At 34.7% G+C, this 20887-nt stretch overlaps 1 protein-coding gene across 4 annotated transcripts in view; it reads left to right on the top strand.

The window, feature by feature from the left end:
• LOC124947013 (bone morphogenetic protein 1) overlaps window positions 1-20665 on the top strand; it is a 42527-nt gene extending 21862 nt beyond the window's left edge. For 3 of the 4 annotated variants that reach the window (XM_047488571.1, XM_047488572.1, XM_047488573.1), the window contains exons 3-16: window positions 4219-4371; window positions 4455-4662; window positions 4730-5011; window positions 12904-13308; window positions 14286-14464; window positions 15492-15722; window positions 15814-16038; window positions 16356-16823; window positions 16939-17061; window positions 17132-17450; window positions 17533-17824; window positions 17936-18149; window positions 18220-18470; window positions 18577-20665. In XM_047488571.1, the coding sequence (XP_047344527.1) occupies window positions 4219-4371; window positions 4455-4662; window positions 4730-5011; window positions 12904-13308; window positions 14286-14464; window positions 15492-15722; window positions 15814-16038; window positions 16356-16823; window positions 16939-17061; window positions 17132-17450; window positions 17533-17824; window positions 17936-18149; window positions 18220-18470; window positions 18577-18741 (3515 nt within the window). In that variant the 3' untranslated portion in view covers window positions 18742-20665. Of the gene's footprint in view, window positions 1-3802; window positions 3997-4218; window positions 4372-4454; window positions 4663-4729; window positions 5012-12903; window positions 13309-14285; window positions 14465-15491; window positions 15723-15813; window positions 16039-16355; window positions 16824-16938; window positions 17062-17131; window positions 17451-17532; window positions 17825-17935; window positions 18150-18219; window positions 18471-18576 lie in introns of those variants that run through there. The other variant, XM_047488574.1, reaches the window with a different exon arrangement.
• The last annotated feature ends 222 nt before the right edge of the window (window positions 20666-20887 follow it).

Raw genomic sequence — 20887 nt, forward strand, 5'->3', positions numbered from 1 at the left:
ACATAAATAAAAAGATCAATGTGTATATTATATAAAATTTCAATAAACTTACGATCGTAATATATTTGACTGAAAAAAAGATTTTATCATCATGATCAATATCCTAAAAGAATTCGTAATTGTATAAAGGAAATGTAAGTCTACCTATGTAAAAATAAAATAAAAAGAAAAAAAAAGGAAGAGAAAAACAAGAAATATATATTAATTAAATATAAAGAAACATTAATCTTTTTTAATATTTCAAAAAAGAATTTAGGTATACAAAAGAAGATCTCATAAAGTTTCGAGATCATAAATGGAAGAGAAAGATTTTACGATAATCGCTAACCTTTAATCTCTTCTATAATAATTACAACATCGCACTCGTAACGAAACCTTTTCTTCCTGCAAGAAAAGAACTAAATCCGTTTTTATTAACGCTAGATCGCCTGTTATCACGTTTATTACACTTCTTATAAGATCGTCGATACTATAGATCCCTTACGACGTGCTCTCGATACTCATTGAAAAATCGATTAACAAAATTAATTAGAGATCAGGATGGTATCGTACTAAAGAGAAATAGAGAGAGAGAGAGAGAGAGAGAGAGAGAGAGAGAGAGAGAGAGAGAGAGAGAGTGAACACATTTAGCTCGGTTTTCATTAATTTAGATACGGATCGATTAATCTGTCCACTTATTCAAATTAACCGTGAAGGTAAAATTACACCTGTCAATACGATTAACACGTTAATTAATGTAATTGCCACGATATTTTTTTTTACTACTACGATAGAATTTTCATTATTATTCAATAAGCTGATAATGATAAATTATTGTGCCTTATAATTAAATAGGATTAGATTCTCATATCAATAATGTATTTATTTCACTAATATTCACCAATTGTCACATTGTTTTTAATTACTCTTGACAATCCGTTAAGTCAATTAAAAACGCTAAATTTTTTCTTTTTTACGAAAGTTGCAAAATATTACACGATATCTATAGTGTAATGATTACAATGCTTATTATGTTTTTAGTTAATTTTTTTTCATAAAATTGAAATGTTTGTAGAATATTATGTTCGCTTACTTTAAAATCAAAGGAATATATACGTGTGAACTTGTTATTAATATTTGATATAATAATTTATATTTACATATATTTGTAAATACACATATAAACATTTTGTTTATTTATAATCTCATTGTGTTCTATTCGTTGCAGAAATAAAAATAATCAATAACAATTATTTTTTAGATAGCACATTTTTCATTTTAAATTATTATTTAGTTACATATTTCTGTTATTTAAAATTTCTGATCCGTTAGCATATTCGATTTATAATAATTAATTTGTAAATTTTGTAAATTGTAGATTGTAAATTGATGATCATGGATGATCATCGTGTTAATCAATTTTTATTAATTTAAATCAATATTTATTAATTTAAAAAAATAATTATCGAACGAATAGAAATTAAATTTAACAGTATATTCTTCATAAATTTATGTAACTTTAAAATTATATACGTTCGCATTTTTTATTTTATTTTCACATGAAATAACAAACTTAATTATTATTTCATATTCGAAAATTAATATTTGCTGTATGTATACTTATATTAAGTGTAAGAGTTATACATTATATATAATATAAGAAAAAGTATATTTTTTTCATTTAATGTAATAATAGTTTCATTATTTTACAAATAGAAAAATTCTATTATTAGAACAATGAAATATTTTTTTTTGCAAGATATAAAAATACAAATTAGATTTATAAACTGTTAAATATAATTTGATGGAAGGGGGATATAAAAAGTCGAAAAAGGGAAAATAATATTAACAAAAAATACATCCGAATTTGTTGGAGAAGAGATCTGATGGTAAAATCATTGTTCAAACGTCGAACGAATTGACTCAAATCGTAAATCGTGCGGCTGGGTTGCAAGAACAGAACGGCTTGCACGTACACGCGATTGATGGTTCGCGAACAGAACGAGCGTACGCAGGAAAATCGCAAGCGGGCCAATATTTACGAGCGTTCGCGAATTCATCGTAGAGCAGCAACAGCAGCAGCAGCAGCAACAGCAGCAGCAGCAGCAGCAGCAGCAGCAACAACAACAACAGCAATAGCAGCAGCACCAATAGCATCAGCAGTAGTAGCTCGACGAGGATACGGCCGATTTCGTGCTCGTTAACGGCGAAAGGGCGAACTCGTGTGGCCCTTTTGGCGTGTTGTAGGGACGTGCCGATATCGGAACGCGTCCCGCTAATTTCCACATCGACAAATTATACGACGCGACTAATGGGACACGCGCCAACATTACGGCTCGTACACACATAGAGAATATTCCGAGGAATACGATCGGTAGTCCCTTCCGTTCTAACTATATATACGTATAAGAGAGAGAGAGAGAGAGAGAGAGAGAGAGAGAGAGAGAGAGAGAGTGTCATAGGATCGGGTTAATTAAGGGAAATCGATCGAGGACATTTGGTAAGGTATCCCTACAACCCTATACCCTCTCCTCATCCTCGATAACGCAACCCTGCCATGAGAAATATCATTGCATTGCCCGTAGAATTTATGATCCTGTCTGTAGGCTTGCGTTCGGTGATTATCTATGATCGCTAGCAGCTGCCTGTCTCGATCATTTTTCTCATTTTTCATTTTTTCTTCTTCTTCTTCTTATTCTTTTCATTGACAGTGCACAAAGTTTCTAACCGATTGGAACGTAAGATGATATAGGATAAAGGATAATACGTTATTGGTAAAACGTAGAAAGAAATTCTTCAAAAGTCTTTCCCTTTTCTTTTTTCTTTTTCACTTAGGTTTTATTCGATTAAATTGTTCGATAGGTTTTAAATCGAAAGAAAGAGAAAGAGAGAAAGAGAGAGAGAGAGAGAGAGAGAAAAGAAAAAGATAAAATTTGTTACATGCCGAATCTCATAGTAGAAAATCGCATGATCGCGTTTCCCTCGATTCTTCCGTTCGAGAGAGTGCTACTCTAAAGAAGATCAAACGAATAAAAAATGATACTTATATATATATATATATATATATATATATATATATATATGTGTGTATGTGTGTATATACTTAACTAACGAACTTGTACAAAGTAGAAAGAATTGTGAGCCAGCCTCTCTCTTTCTCTCTTTCATCATCTCTCTTCCTCTTTCTTTCTCACGTTCCTCTCCATTTCCAACGATCTAATTACGGCTTCTCTTGAAGCACCCGTTCGACCACCACCCATCCAGACAACCACTATTGAGAGATCCCAATGGGGGATGTCGATACGGAATTCGATAAAACCTGGCTGACCTTCTCGTTCTCTTTTTATCGCGATCTTCAAACTAACGAACTACCTTGATCGTATAACGAGATCTTCTTTAACAATCGAAAAAGAGCTGTTCAGTTTTCGTACCTTTAATCCGAACTTTAGTTTCATTTAATCGGACCTTTGACACGTTAAAAAGTTATCAGATATAGAAAGCTTATGGACCTTTAGCTCATATAGAAAAGTTAGTTGTCTTCTTTTTATCTCGTGAGATATAACGCGGGAAAATTTAAAATGTAAATCTATAAATATCAAAAGGAATAGTATTAATCAAAAAGAGAAAAAGTTTTTCCTTTCTTTTTTTTTCTTTTTTCTTTTTTTTTGTTTCTTTTTTCGTTTTCCGAGATTCGAAATCGAATTTGCATAGTTAGCTTTCTTTGTATATCTATTTCACTCTCGCGCTCACTATATCCGCGTGACTCCAACAGAATACCGTTTTTCTCTTCTGTCACGGTGGAAGATAGCAAAGTCTGGCCGAGATGCTGTTTACGTCGTTCGCAACAACCACGATCAGAGCAAACTCTCTTTCGACCGATAACACGTTCGATGATTTATGGTAACCGATAATAGGTCCATACTACGTTCAATCCCTGCGGGAATGCCGTCTCGGAAAGGCGATCGACTTTCCAGGAGATTCGACGGAGGCTTTCGACCGTATACGAATGAGATACACGTATGATCGAGATCCCTTCCTATTTTCTTTTTAGAGATTTGAGATAACTTTTGAAATTAATCCTTTGCTGGTATCTGACCACTGCTTCAAGACCTTTGAATATAAATATATATATATATATATAAATAAATATCAATGAATATAAATGAGCGTATGAAAATTCTATGAAATATTGCCAACAATTTTTAAAAGAAAAAAAAACAAAATAATATTTGATTCCAGGTGGATTTCTTGGTGATATAGCACTGCCCAACATCAAGTACGAAACAGAATGGCGACAGCAAAAGTTGAATAAGTCGTACCTTGAGGAATTAGAAAAATACAGAGAGGAGGTATTAAAGGAAGGTCTTCAAGTCGAAGAGGAAGGTCTTACCGGTAAATGAATAATTTTTTTTCATAGACTTTAATTATATCCGTATCAATAAGAGATAAGATCAAATGGTACGTATTCTTTACAGAGATATTACAGTTCAAAAATGAGCACGACATGAACAATGAGGCTCATCGTGAGGAAGAAGAGAGCGTAGTCTCTCAAGGGAAACCTGAACCGATCATGGTGGATCGCAATCAGTACAGCATGGGCGGCGAATTCGAGGATGGATTTATCTTCAACGTTAGAAACGTTGATACTAATCCTGAAATAAAGGAGGAGGGCATTGAAATCAGGTAAATGATAATGTCTTTTTTTTAATCCCATTATCAATATTAATTGAGCATATTTATTGTTCATTAGATTAGAATCGACGACACTTCCGGCGAAAAAGAGACACTTGGCTCATCGACAGAATTATTTGACGATAACCGAAACTTCAAATATTAGAGAAGGTAGGATCAAGCAAACGACACCGAAAATACTCGATGACATAGATTTTTCAATCGGTTCGACAACGGCAAAGACTAGAAATGCTCAAGAAGATAACATCGAAGAAATAGGAGGTTATACGTCTACGATTAGGCCGGAAACAACGACGCAAGATAGATCGAAACAACGTCATCGTCGTCATCATCGTAGAAGGTATGTTTAGTTTAACGTTTCTAACTACATGAAAATTAATATCTTTCAATATGATTAATTTATCTTTAACTCGAGAATTTCGAAATAATAAACACGCTGGAACAGTTCATGTTGTTATATACATATATATATATATATATATATATATATATATATATATATATATACAAAAGAAAAAAAAAACGAAAAAAAGATAAATAAATAAGAAAAAAAAAAAATAAAAACATAGTCAAGAAAGAAAGAACTTAAGCGAAAAGAATAACTCAACATTCTCTGACGTAAACTGCTCCAACAAATTTCGAACTTCAACCTGACGAGAATATCCGGAGGGAAGAAAAAGAAAGAGAGCGTGAGCGAGAAAGAGAGAGAAAAAGAGAGAGAGAGAGAGAGAGAGAGAGAGAAGGAGGAAGAGAGAAAGAGAGATCCGTGGTTGATAGTTGACTGAAGAGTTTGTCAAAGTTATGTCGAAGATACGCGCTCATCGTAAGTCCACGGAGGGAACTACCAGGGCGACTATCGTGTCAGAAGTTAAGTCCATTAGACGCGAGACGTAATAGATTTTACCGAATTATCAAAGTTAACCGCACTCAGCCTCTAACTCCGTACGTCTCTTGCAATCGGAGAAGCCACGGATCTTAATTACATCAAGCCAAGGATGCGGATCATTAATTTCTAGTTTATGTCGGCAACAAATTTTCTTTCTTGTTCGAATATATCCTGTCACACGCAGAGAGCCATTGCCCTTGTGCCTTTTCTTTTTCTTTTTTTTTTTTTTTTTTTTATACTCGTACGGTCGAACGATCGGAAAAAGCCGAACGATGAGGAGCCTACTCGAAATGTTTTTTTCGGAGATTTTAGGGAGAAAAACTGAAAGGAAGAAAGAAATAGAAAGGGAGAGGAAAAGAGAGAGAGAAAGAGAGAGAGAGAGAGAGAGAGAGAGAGAGAGAGAAAGGAAGGGAGTGCAGAGAACGGATTTGTCGTTAATTTTTTGGCGTACCTAACCCAATTCCAGTGGGAACGATTAAATCGAGCACGTGACTACACTCGTGGCAAGTTCGTTCTCGTAGACATAGATATACATACACACATGAACAACGTACATGTATATATATATATATACATATATATATATATATATTTATATACTATATATATATATATATATACTCTAAATGTATATATACTTGCTCAGTCACCCTCTTCCAATCCACCCTCTTCCTCTTACCACCCGTCTTCCCGGTGGTAGAGCCAACCGGCGATGCCAATAACAATGGCCGTCATCGTAAAGCTGGAAAATGGGGTCCGATACTGCCGTCCGAGCATTTTCAGCCTTCGAACTGCCAATAACCTGTCAGCATCGGCAACGCTCCACCCCCGATCAGGTATGTCGATCCTATATCTACTACTCTCCCTCTCTCTCTCACACACACGCAGCTCTCTATGTTTCTCGTCGACTGGATTTAACGTCGAACACCTGCTCGGTTCCTCTTTTTCCGCTTTTGACACGGCCATTGACTCGCATTTCATCCACTAAATGAAAGAAGAATTCTTATTATTGTCATACTCTCTATTTTTTAATAATAATTTTTATAACATTACATCTATCGATGAGAATGACAAGATATATTGCGTATGTATCTATTTATACGTGTGTTTGTTTGTATACAAAACGAGAAGTTACATAAATGTTCCTGGACCATCAACACCCCCACCAACAAATAACAAATAGAGAGAGGCAGAGAGAGAGAAAGAGAGAGAGAGAGAGAGAGAGAGAAAGAGGAAGAAAAAGAGGAAGAGAGAGAGAGATAGAGAGAGAGGAAGAGAGAGGTGGAAACCCAAAAGGGATACGCGCGAGTGGATAGACGTAACGTATCTCTCTCGTAGTAGGTAGACGCATTTATGTGGGTTTCTCTTCTGTACGTGTTCATCGTCGACGGGTTCACGAAAGCGCCTGTTTACGGCCTGTATCCAACCCCGTGAAACACGATCACGTAGTGATTCTCCAATGAAGCTCCCGAAGAGAATTCCGAAGAGGATCAGACTGTCAGGCTACCGACTCTCCCTTTTGTCGTTGATAAATCGTGAGATAACGAAATTGCGGTAACGAGCGCGAAAGTTATACGATGCTTACTATCATTAGGATCACATGGAGGATTATCGAATAATTATGAAAGACGATACGTAGGAAATATAGAGAAGAATAATTGGTATAAAAAAGAAAGAAGAAAAAGAAAAAGGTGAAATAAGAAAGAGGATAAGAATAAATTGAAGCAATCGTAAAGGATTAATTAAATGTGAATTAAAAACTTTCTTTTTTTTTTTTTTTTAACTATCCGAATGAATATTCTTTATTTTTATCTTCTTCTGTTATTTTTTTTTTTTTTTTTTTTTTAATTTCTTCAATTATTACCTCGATTACTTATACAGATATTAATTCGATAATAGGATTGGAGGATGATCTATGTATCTTTTATCTAAAGGGGGAGAAAAAAAGAGAAGAAAAAAAGAAATTCGAATTATCGAATATAATTTGTCTTCACGGAACTTTTTTTGTACTTGAACATGATTATAAATCTTGCCGAGTAATCGGCAAGGAAGTTTCACACGTTTAAAGGAGGATCGGAGGAAGGATTGGGAGAGAAGAGAACGCGTTCTCCCTTTATCGAGTGAGTTCCAGCTGTCGACGGCAAGACCCTTCTTAAAGCAAGGTCATCTCTCAAGGTCCGTCTCGAAAGTGCCGCCGGCCTGTTCGAGGTATCGAATTAAAGTACAGACTAAGTCACATTAATCTTACCAGGGGAACAATCTCATCGGGGTTTAAGCGTTACTCACTCTTTCTATCTTTCTCTTTCTTTCTTTCTTTCTCTCTCTCTCTCTCTCTCTCTCTCTCTCTCACTTTATCTCTCTCTTTCTCTCTTTCAAGAGTGTCAAGGGTGAGAAGACTCGTCGACGAAGGTGTTCGTACTACCGAGGTAACTTCATCCTATCGATTTCTGTATCTTTCCTACTTCTACTTTTACACCCTTCCTTAGTTCGCCTCTCTCTCTCTCTCTCTCTCTCTCTCTCTCTCTTTTCTCTCTCTTTTCGCTCTCTGACTCTCTTTTTTTATTTAACTCTCCGTCTTTCGAGAAGATAGAGAAAAAGAAAAGTGCAAGAGACCGAAAGACGAGTGATTTATCAAGATCTCACCGAGAGAAATTTCGTATTCAGCGAATAGCATGTTCCTCCATTCAGCCACGGATAGGCCTTCGTAACTCATCGTACTTCTCTCTACATATTCCTTTTCGTTCGATTTTTGATATCGGCCAGTCGTAGAAAAAGGAAATAGAAAACAGGCAACCACCAACGTCATCGGTCTTTGTCAGGCTTTTTTTTTTTTTTGCTTTTCCTTTTTTTTCCCCCTCGAAAAATCTGCTGACTAGGGATGAATTTTTCTTTCTCATTTTTCGTAGAGAAAATCAAAACGATTGATGAAGGACTGTTTTAAAATTTACATTCCCTTACGATCGATTCGTTACATACATATAAATACATACATATATATACACACACACACACACACACACATACACACGTACGTATATATCTACGTACGCGTACGAAAGGTCTATAGAGCCTTTCTTTTTCATTGGCTTTAGAAATGCTATAAAAATTCAATATTCATTTCGATTTGCTTTATGCCATCCTCAAGTACAATTATACATGGAAATGTTAAAAAATTCAATTCTCCCATTGAGAAGGAATAGTATCCACCGAGGACATTGGCACGATTCCAATTACCACAATGCCTCGTTGATTCTCGTTAGAATATTACTCCATTGTTTGCCACGCTACACCGTAACGTTCCATTGTTCTAATAAAAAAAAGAAATTTAAAAAAAAAAAAAAGAAAAAAACACATTTAATGGACAACCAGTTCGCACTATATATCTCACCCTTCTCCCCTCTTTCTCTCTCTCTTCTATCTCACTGTTACCAATGTCCGACGTTCCTGAAATATTCGCTATTCATCTCACCCAAGTTATATGTATATACATATCTATGTACATTCATATACCTATATTATAGGTATAGTCAGGCGATGCTGTCAGCAGCAAGGCTACGCGAGAGATCCGATATTCCTATTTACAGATTCATTGTTTGACGATAGCGCTATATCTCCTGCGATTTAAACATCCCGCGCGAAAACGGAACAGAAACGACGGAATATCGGGAGTTATTAATCGCCGGGAATAATCGTCTCGTTTATTGTCGCCTTTCAAACGACTCTACGTTACTCCGACTACGTTTTTCCGACTGCTTGTTTCTTTTTTTTTTTGTTCTTTTTTTTCTTTCTTTCTTTCTTTCTTTCTTTCTTTCTTTCTATTTTCCTTCTTCCCTTTTTTTTTTCTTCTCGTTGATGGATAGATTTTTCAATTTTTTCTCCCTTCCTTTTTTTCATTTTTCTCTTCTTGTTCCTTCCCTTTTTTCTTTTTTTTTTCTTTTGTTTTTTTTTCCTTTCTTTCTTTTCTTTTTTCTTTTTTTTTTTTTTTCTTTTTTTTTTTTGTCGCTCTTATCGTGCTGCTCCTCGCACGTATGTATGTACGTATGACGATCACGCGAAGAAAAGAAGAAAGAAAAAGAGTAAAAAAAAAAAGGAGAAAATAAAAAAAAATTGGAGCAACGCGAGCGTTCTCTCTTCACGCGTTTTCCGTCGCCCACGTGGCTGGGGATAAAAAAAGTAAAGAGAGGAAAAGAAAAGGAAAAAAAAAAAAGAAGAGAAAAGGAAAAAAAAGAAGAAGAAGAGAAAAAAGATTCTACTTTTCTCACGCATTTTTTCACGCGTAAATCGTACCGACTACGAGTGCCAAGCGTTCCTTTTCGTATTTTTGTTGTCCACATTCTTCTTCCTTTTTTCTTTCTTCTCCTTTTATTCTAATCCGCAAGATCGTCCACACGGATACGCGAACGCGTATGAAACCATTTTTTTTCAACGAAAACGGAATAAGCTCCGCCGTTGGGGAAAAAAAAGAATTAAGAGAAAAAAAGGAAAAAACAAAAGAAACAACAACAAAATAAAAAAAAAAAAAGAAAAAGAAAGAAAAAAAATCACAAAAGGGTGAAAACAAAAATTCATAAATTATTAAATTCTTTCATGAAAATTATAAACGAAACTTATTACTTATAATGTTACTTGTTTATCCATAAATCAATTCGTTTGATGAAAAATCATCGATCAATTGTTGTTTTTAAAAAAAAGAAAAAAGGAACAAGAAAAGAGAAGGAAATAGAAAGAACAAGGAAAAAAAAAAGGAAAAGAAAAGAAAGAGGGAAGAAAAGAAAAAGAAAAAAAAAATATCAATAAAAAATAATACCGATAAAAATCATTTAAAATGTTTACGAGGATATTCTTTACGAGTTTGTCCTATCGATTAATGTTCTCATTTAAGACGACATTGTGAACGCTCCCTTAACGAAACTCGTGAGAGTGCAGCTCGTTAATTAATTGTAATGCCGTACCGATTCAGAAACTCGCAGGCTGACTGCCGGCGCACTGTCGCTCGAGGAGACCCAGAGGGGTTGGAAGAGAGAGAAAGAGAGAGAGAGAGAAAGTAAAAGGGAGGTTAACTCCCTCTCTCTCTCTTTCTCTTTCTCTCTCTCTCTCTCTCTCTCTCTCTCTCTCTCTCTCTCTCGCTCTTTCGTTCTCCTATCGGACGGGGTGGCTGCGAGAGAATTACGCTCACCCGGTAATTAGTACTAATAAACGAGGGATAGGCACTGGCACTGCTGCTACTGCCACCGCCGTACGCGCGAGAGCTACGCACTTTAGTCCAATGTTTACGCGAGGGGAGAGAATTATTTTTCAAAGTGTCGACTAGGCACCCCGTTGCCTTCAACCACCACCAGCACGATTATCCTCTATTTTTTATTTCTTTCCGCGTATTCTTTTTTTGCATTCTTTCCTTCTTTCTTTCTTTCTTTCTTTCTTTCTTTCTTTCTTTCTTTCTCTCTTTCTCATTTTCTTTTCCTTTTTATATTTTTCTCTGGCATTTCTTTTTACGATAAATTGAACAAATTAATCTAAAGGATAGTTAAATGTTTATCTAATTTATTCAATATAATTTTATCTAAAAATTTGTTTTCCTTTCCAATTCTAACGTAATTCTTACGAATCTCCCTATAGCTATCTCGCCGAATGTTTATTTAGGAGAAATTTATTGTATATAATTTTGTCGATAATTAAACAAAGATATTCTATTTAATTTGATATATTTTTTGATAATATCGAAATATATCTCGGATCTCTAAATTGTTTTGGAATATAAATAAATGTATATATTGATATTGTAAAGTTATATGTATACATGAAAAATATTATACATATTACGATGTTAAATTAATTCATTAATCGTATTTCTTAATTTTTAGAGAGAGATAGATAGATAGATAGATAGATAGATAGATAGATAGATAGATAGATTTTTATCTCAACAGAGAGAGAGAGAGAGAGAGAGAGAGAGAGAGAGAGACGCTTTTCTCTTGAAGAATTCCTATGAAAGAAAATTAATTGCATTGAAAAAAAAAAAAGAAAAAAAAAAGAAAAAAAGATTAAAGGATAGAATGAAATGCAGGCTTCATTGAATCTAGGACAGTAATGATCACCAAGAAGAGAATAATCAAAAAAGAAGAAAAACGAGAAATGGAAAGATGATAGTTACTTGATAATTTTACTTTCAATCATCGCAGCTTCTTTTTTATTTGTATCTCTCAAATGTACATCGACACTGACTGGGTCTTTTCGACTCGTTTCTTCGCCTATCTACTTTTCGAATTTATTCCCCGGTCGAGCCATGAAAAGCGCATTTGCCGCGATAGCAATTTCGTTCCCTCTTACATCCCTACCCTTAAGGCTCGTCGAAGAATCGTAAAAAACTACGGAACCACGACACGTTCGATTCGTACATTAAGTCTCGCTTTGTTGTTAGCTCTTGCGCAAGAGGAAATAAAAAAAAAAAAAAAAGAAAATATCTTTCCGCAAGATGCTGAGAAGCAAAACCTCGTATCATTTTTTTCGTTTTTTTTTTTTTTTCTTTTTTTCTTTCTTTCCCTCATTCCTTCATTCTTTTTGTGGAAGACTCAACATTTGATCGAAACAACTAACGATTAATTCGCATTTCATGATTCAAACGTTTAATCAAATTCCCCTTTCGATTCAGTCATTTTCCTTTCATTTTCCTAAGTATTATTTTCTAGCTCGAGAACTTTCACCAATTAGATTCACGACTTCCTTCATTGTTGTCGATGAAACAGAAGGATGGGGAAAGGCAAATAAATCCGCCTTGAACAGAGAATGTGCTATAAAGAATGAAATATATATTTCTCGCAGGTGCGTTTACAATTTACGTACTAATTTGTTTCTTTACTCGTTTCATTTCATTAAACGATTGTGCTGGTGAAAATTAACTGAATGATATACGTTCTAACTACATATATATTTTTTTAATGTATAATATAATATATCTATATATGTATATACATATATAATTGAAAAAAAAAATATATATATATATGCTTGATATACATATGCATATGTATAAATAATCTAAATTATTTACATATTATATACATATGTAATATGACTTAGGTCATTTTCATAATCAAGAAGAAAAATGGTCGATAATCAAAGATAATTGAATTTAATTGACCTAGTAACACCATTGGTCTTTAATTTATTTTTTTTTCTTCTTCTTCTTCTTCTTCTTCTTCTTCTTCTTCCTTCAAACAATTGATAAGAGGAAGAAATTCACAGGAGAGATAAAACTGCAATAGATAGAAATGGTAACGATCAAGGTAATCATAAATTTGCGATTCTTTCGTACAAAATAAGCGAACAATATCCTTGTCATTTTCCAGAGGCTCTCGACGGCGAAATCACCGAAGGAAAATTGTCCCTTTGCCCCGGGACACGGCGAATGATGTCTCGGACGAGGTCGTCTCGCTTCACGATAGGCGACTACGGTCCATTGAGTTTTACGACATGGACCACAAACCGAAATATCTTGCGAACAACGAGCGAGGTACAGAATCACTAGTCCACAATTTTCCAACGAGAAATCGAAGAGCCGCAACTGCAAGAAAGGAACGTGTCTGGGATCATGGTGTTATACCTTATGAGATCGATGGTAACTTTTCCGGAGCTCACAAGGCACTTTTCAAGCAAGCCATGAGACATTGGGAAAACTTTACTTGCGTCAAGTTCGTCGAGAGAGTACCAAGAGAACATCCTAATTATATTCTCTTCACGGAAAGACCCTGTGGGTGAGTTCTTACTTACCATCTTTGTGAATGATTTTATATAGCGATCATAAAATTATTTAAAAGAAAAAGAAAAAAATTAATTAATATTTTTCAATAAAATAGATTGGATCTAGAGATAAGAAAGAAAATAAAAAAAAGTAAAGAAAACAGAAGAAGAAAAGAAGGGGAATATTTATATTTAAAATAATTACAACGATTAAGAAAATATAGATGTACTTTCTATATTTTGTATCACGTTCAGATTTTTCATTCTCACGTGCTCATACATATTCTAAGATTAATGTATGGGATTAAAAACATTTGATAGAATAATGAATATTTAAATATAATGTTAGATCCAACGATTGAAAGAAAGATATTTTTATTTAAAATAGAATAGAACTAAATTATACATATACCGTATTTTTTATTTTTTGCAATTTACATTCTCATATATTCATGTATATTATAAAACTTAAAGTAAAGTAATCAGATCACTTGATATAATAATGAATATTTCAATAAAATATTAAGTAAAACGATTAAGAGAAGAGATTAAGTTTTTATATTAAATAAAATATATAGACAAGATCTAGGTATGTTTTATATTATGTATTTTTCATATTTAACATTCTCACGTATTCACATATATATATCATTAGATTTACGTGAAGTTCAAAAAATTGGAGCCATTTGAAAAATTTGTAATTACTTTCTTTCTTTCTCTTTTCTTTTTTTTTGTTTTTAACACACAAATTCAATTCTAAAAACGGGACACATCTTAAACATAAAAAATAATAAAAATAATCGCGAATGGTCTTAAAAAAAATGTGCAAGTATGTGCATCGTCTTTTATATGTTACGCATTCTCACATATTCACAAACGTTATCATATGATTTGATTATAAAGAACATTAGTTATCTATTCGCAAATCTATTTCCGATAATACATTCCTTTGACTTATTTTCTTTGTATTTCTTTCCTATGACATCTCCAGATGCTGTTCCTTCGTCGGGAAAAGAGGTAACGGACCGCAAGCAATCAGTATCGGAAAAAACTGTGACAAGTTTGGTATAGTCGTTCATGAACTGGGCCACGTCGTTGGCTTCTGGCACGAACACACCAGACCGGATCGAGATCGACACGTACAAATCATTCGCGACAACATCATGAGTGGTGAGTAAGTGGAACCTTCCAGAGGGTGAGCTTTCAATTTCGTCCAAAGCCGATAGAGCCGCCCTGTCTAATTAACACGATTATTTGCAAAAGCGCTCGTAGCGTATCGCAATTATATGATGGAGTCCATTGGCTCGTCCTGATTCTAAACGGAAGGAGAGGTCAAAGCTTGAGAGAGAGAGAGAGAGAGAGAGAGAAAGGTGTAAAATTTAATTTCGATCGGATCAGATTAGGCTGAGCGTGTTCCATTTTTTCCCAATTTCTCCGTAATAGCTATTTCGTTTGGCCGCCGTAGAAAGAATTATACTCACTTTTCACTATCTAGCGAGCTAAAATTAACGATGACGATAAATTTTTAAAATGCATATATACATATATACATATATGTATATATACATACATATATACGCACATGATTCATCATCGAGACATTTGGAAAATCATTACTTCAAGTTACATTCGAATTTCCCGCTATTCTCCTCATACTCATTGATGGGACATTCAAATAGCTAAACGCACTATGTTTGGTGAACGTGCAACCGGATTTATCCAAGCGTAGATATACATCGTACGTGACTGGAGCAACGTTTAAGCGAGGAAAGATGTCCCGAGAGCTGAAGTGGAGAGAAGGGATCACTAACAATGGGATCGAGTTTGCCTTCGTAGCAAATGACTTTGCGCGGTAGATAAATGGGCCAATTTGTGGCAAGGCACATGGCAAATCTCGGTAATCCTTAACAACGTAGAAGCTGGAATGGTAGGGAATATTGTAATATTTGCTTGCAAGTTGGATAACTCACCGATCGTCCCTCGATTAATGTTACGATAGTGGAAGGTTAAACATGGCTGTGTAAGTTTGATCGAACCATCGCCGTTATTATTTCAGAGACAGAAATCGGTTTACTGTATAAACGTATGAGACCTTTATCTTCATGTTTGCGTTAATATTCGTTCGCTTTTGCCTAATCGAAACATGAATCACTATTCTATGTATACCTGGAAACAAATGCCTATTAAACATTTTCAGGTCAGGAATATAATTTTAATAAATTGACGGATGAAGAAGTGAACTCGTTGGGTCTGCCATACGATTACGATTCTATCATGCATTACGCTAAGAATACATTCTCCAAGGGCATTTATTTGGACACGATTTTACCTATAGAGAATCACGGAAAGAAACGGCCTGAGATCGGCCAAAGGATACGGCTAAGCGAGGGTGATATCGCTCAAACGAATCTTCTTTACAAATGTTACAGTAAGAATACTTGGAATTGATCGTTCAAAGTGATTACACAATGAGAGAATATTAATAACAATTTTCTTTTTCTTTTTTATCAATCGACTAGAATGTGGTAGAACTTTTCAAGAAAATAGCGGTAGCTTTGGTTCACCAACTCACCCTAACAGTTCTCCAGCGATTGATGGAGAACGATGCGAGTGGAGGATCACTGCTACCCATGGAGAAAGAATTGTCCTGAATATAACGTCCTTGGATATCTTCAAAAGCGATTATTGCCGTAGCGATTATCTCGAAATTCGTGATGGATATTGGTACAAAAGTCATGTACTCGGTAGGTATAATTTTCTCATCTGTTCGTTTGAAATTAATAGTTAATCGTTCGACAAAAAGCATATGGTAATATACAAGAAATATAAATTGCTTTTCACGTCGCGATTCAATTTGCAATAACCTTCCAATTTCCCTGACTCGTATCAATTAACTCATGGAATTCAATTTCGTAATGGAAATTAAAGTTTTCCCTTTCTCCCGTCATTAACTATAATTAAAATGCTATATCGCGGTATCATTCGTCGAGATAATAAAGTGTATAATCCATGAAAAGTATCCCTTTGATCTCAAAAATACCAACGTTTATACGATTGGTAGGTCGTTTTTGCGGGAGTGGCAAGATCCATGAGCCAGTGGTATCTACCGGAAGTCGTATGCTCGTAACTTATGTTACTTCTGAACGTCAAAGCGGGCATCGTGGTTTTACGGCGAGTTACGAAGCAGTATGCGGTGGTGATGTCGAATTGGATGGCGTTGGTCATTTGGAGTCACCTAATTATCCTGAAGAGTATCAGTCAAGTAAAGAATGCGTTTGGAAACTCTCCGTACCGCAGGATTATCAGGTCGCTTTGAAATTTCAATCGTTCGAGATTGAAAATCACGACAATTGCGTCTATGACTATGTCGAAATACGCGATGGTCACAATGCTGATTCCCCTTTGATCGGAGTCTATTGTGGCTATAAGATACCACCTGACATCAAATCTACCGGGAATAAATTGCTTGTTAAATTTGTTAGCGATGGATCCGTACAAAAAGCTGGATTCTCGGCAACTTTCATGAAAGGTACGTTTTCATTAATATCGTCGATAGTTTAATAAAATAAACTGTTCGATAAGTGTTACGAAAAGTCATAATTTTTTTTTTTTATTATTTTTTTTTTTTTTTTTCTTTTTATTAGAATTCGATGAGTGTGAGTTGACCAATCATGGATGCGAACATGACTGTATAAATACTCTTGGTGGATTCGAGTGCTCTTGTAAAATCGGATACGAATTGCATTCTGATGGGAAACATTGTGAAGGTGAGTCCGTTATTGATCTTCATAATTTTTCTGTTGAGATTAAATATTGAAATTTATTGAAACCTTTCAGATGCATGCGGTGGTATTTTCGACGATAGCAATGGCACAATTACCAGTCCCTCTTTCCCAGAAACTTATCCAGGAAACAAAAATTGTATTTGGGAGATTATAGCACCACCACAATATCGTATCACTTTGAATTTCACACATTTCGATCTCGAAGGCAATAATGCCTATCAGCAAGAATGCGAATATGATTCTCTCGAAATAGCTAGCAAACTCGGTGACGATATTCTCAGAAAGCATGGAATTTTCTGTGGTGTTAGGTTACCACCAATGATCACATCGGAAGGCAACTCCATGAGGATCGTATTCACGTCAGATAACAGGTTCGAACGATCGACGAATAGATTTCAAATATCATTTTTTTTCCAATATATCGAAATTTTTATTGCTCGTAAACTTTTTCAGTGTGCAGAAGACAGGCTTCGCCGCAGTCTTTTTCACCGACATGGATGAATGCGCGAATAACAATGGTGGTTGTCAGCACGAATGTAAGAATACGATAGGCTCCTATCAGTGTTCCTGCCACAATGGCTTTACACTTCATGAAAATGGCCACGATTGTAAAGAGGGTGGCTGCAAGTACGAGATTACGGCGCCCGTAGGCACCATTACGTCGCCCAATTTTCCTGAGTATTATCCTGGCCGGAAGGACTGTGTTTGGCACTTCACTACCAAGCCGGGACATCGTATCAAACTGGTCGGTTTACATTTTTATGACTTTCAAGGGACACAGATCACGAAAAAGATAGCTGTAAATGTTCAAAGAATTTCGACGGTTTCTATTTAAATGAACTTTATATTCACGTAGGTATTCAAAGTATTTGAGATGGAGTCCCATCAAGAATGTGCTTACGATCACATCGCCATTTACGATGGGGATTCACCAGAAAGTCACACATTAGGCCGCTTCTGCGGTACTAAGGAGCCTCATCCAATTTCAGCAACCGGTAATCAGATGTACATGATCTTTAAGAGTGATGCTTCCGTCCAAAGAAAAGGTTTCCAAGCAATACACAGTACTGGTAAGTTAACAGTTGTTATTCAGGTAGTTTCTTCTTCTTCAACATTCGAAAGTCATTCTATTTCTTTCAGCCTGCGGAGGATATCTAATGGCAACGGATAAGGTAAAACATCTGTACTCGCACGTCAGATACGGATATAGTAATTACGATCACGGGACTGATTGTGACTGGACTATCGAAGCACCTATCGGCAAGAATGTTCACCTGTCTTTCTTCTCCTTCCAATTGGAGTATCAAAGTGAATGTGGTTACGATTTCGTTGAGATATTCTCCGGTTTGGATGCATCCAATCCATCCTTTGGTCGACTCTGTGGCAACTTGGTATATATAATATATTTATACTTTCTTTCATTTCCATTAGTTTTAATTAGTTTTAATTAAAATAAAAAAATCATATTTGAAGTAACAGCTGATGGCTTTGTTTCAGAACAAAACTGATTACGTATCGACGAGCGAGGCACTTCTCGTACGATTCCGAACGGACGACACGATATCGTTCAAAGGCTTTGTAGCTATTTTCGTTGCGGTAGATCGGCAAGATAGCGATGAGAGTCAGGGTGGTGAGGACGATGAGGATAATGAAAATCTCTGATCCGTCGCCGGCCTCGCCAATCGATTGGGTTATGGCTTTTGAAAAGTATTGCCTATAAACCCTGCGATCGATCCTACCAAACGAATCATTGAATCGTTTGCTCGTTGGATCTCGTTCGATCGTCGAGGTCTAGACACCGGGAGACACTCTCTCTTTCTATTCTTATTATTTGTTTGGTTTTTTTTTTTTTTTTTTTTTATATATCTTCCTTTCGACGATTTTTTTACATAGATAAAACACAACGTGTTCCCTCGCTAAAGTCAAACCTTACTCCGTTTAGAAACTTAGGTATTCTTTTGCGAGGGTGATAAACTTAATCGAATGTGTCCCAGTATTTGGTTACTCGAAAGTCGATAAAAAGGATATCGATATTATCAACTCGATCAGTAAAAACGATCTTTAGAGTAATCCAAACGCATATCGCCTGCCAAAAGTTTCGATCTTGTCCTAAGAAAATATTCAAATCGTCCAAAATAATGCGTGTGTGTGTATATAGAATATTACATACGGCAATTTTTCTCTTTCTTTCCTTTTTTTTTCTCTCTCTCTTTTTTTTTTTTTTTTTTGTTTTTTCTTTTTCTCTTTTTCTTCGACAAATTATTCCAACGAGATTTATGGCTCTCATATTATTATACATATTTAATAGACACATATCGAGTACTATCTTAAAAACTTATGATTGTAATAAGAAAAAAAAAAAAAAAAAAAAAAGAAAAAAAAAAAGAAGAAAAAAAAAAGAAATGAAAAGGAAAGAAAATGTCGAATGATAGAAATAGAAAAAGTTGTTTAAATATTTCGATAATCGAACTTACGAATATCAGAACGTTCAATCTGAAAGTTTGAATACGAAAAACAACGGAAAGATGTAAAGTAACGAATGGCCAAACTGCCATTGATTATACTTAACTTATATTGTCATTGACTAGTGTTCGCGCGATGCCTTTTCGCGATGAAACGATATAATTCTCCTTAATATATATATATATATATATATATATATATATATATATATATATGTGTCCTTCAATTTCGGCCTATTATACGGCCGATCAACGTGCCATGTATATTTAATTATAAATCACGTTACTCTGAATATTAACTAATTCCTTGTCCCAAAGTATACAAAGTCCTTTACGAGTCCAGGATTTGGAGAACAATTTTCGAAGATGACGATAATCCTTAAACGATCTTCGAAATAATTTTCGACTGTTTCCCTCTGTCTATCTTTCTCTCGATAACTTTTCACCACTGCCTCGAGATCGTGACAACAATCGATTCGAGATATCCTTTGGTATACGACGACTCGACGAACATGACTGCCAAAAGTAATTCGTTTCTTTCTCCTTCTTTTCTTTTTTATTTTTTTAAATAAATTTTAAAAGGCTAAAAGGCACGCATTTCGAAGGTATTGGATTCCTTTTTTTTTTTTTTTTTTTTTTTTTTTTGACACCTCCGTCGTATACCAAAGGACTAAATATAATAATTTTATTCTGTACAATATAGATGTCATTTTATGGAAATAATTCACGTACGAATCGTCGTAAAAAGGAAAAAGAAAAGAAAAGAAAAAAAAAAAAAAGAAAAATTGCGATTGATTATTAACGACTAACGATGAAAAATTTTTAATCGGTCATCGTATGTTATATTATATGTATCCTTAAAAATACGCTGAACGTTCGTTGTAAATAATAATGTTTAATCTTAGAAACACGTCGCGACGTTTTATAGATGGTTTTTAGATTCTCAATATTCTTATCCCGTTACGGACAGCCAAGGAAATAAATTTATCTTAATTAACGTTAGAACAAAAGAATAACAGTGTTACAACGGCGATAAAAGATAAAAAAAAAAAAAAACAAAACAAAAAAAAAGAACAAAAAAATAAAAAACAAATAACAAGCACATAACATTAAGCCTACGTACACACAATTACTCCGTCATTCGAACGGTATACCCTATTAAAATCTTAATTCTCCGTATGTATATTTAGTAATTATTTGTTTATTAAAAAAAAAAAAAAAAAAAAAAAAAGAAAAGGGAAAAAGACTGGCGCTAAAAAAGAACAAGGACGAAGCAACTTATTAAAAATTGGATTTTAGATTCCGTCGATCTATTTATGTAAATAGTACACTGCCTTCTATTCCGT

Source organism: Vespa velutina, chromosome 2 (assembly GCF_912470025.1).
Source record: "Vespa velutina chromosome 2, iVesVel2.1, whole genome shotgun sequence".
Lineage (NCBI taxonomy): Eukaryota > Metazoa > Arthropoda > Insecta > Hymenoptera > Vespidae > Vespa > Vespa velutina.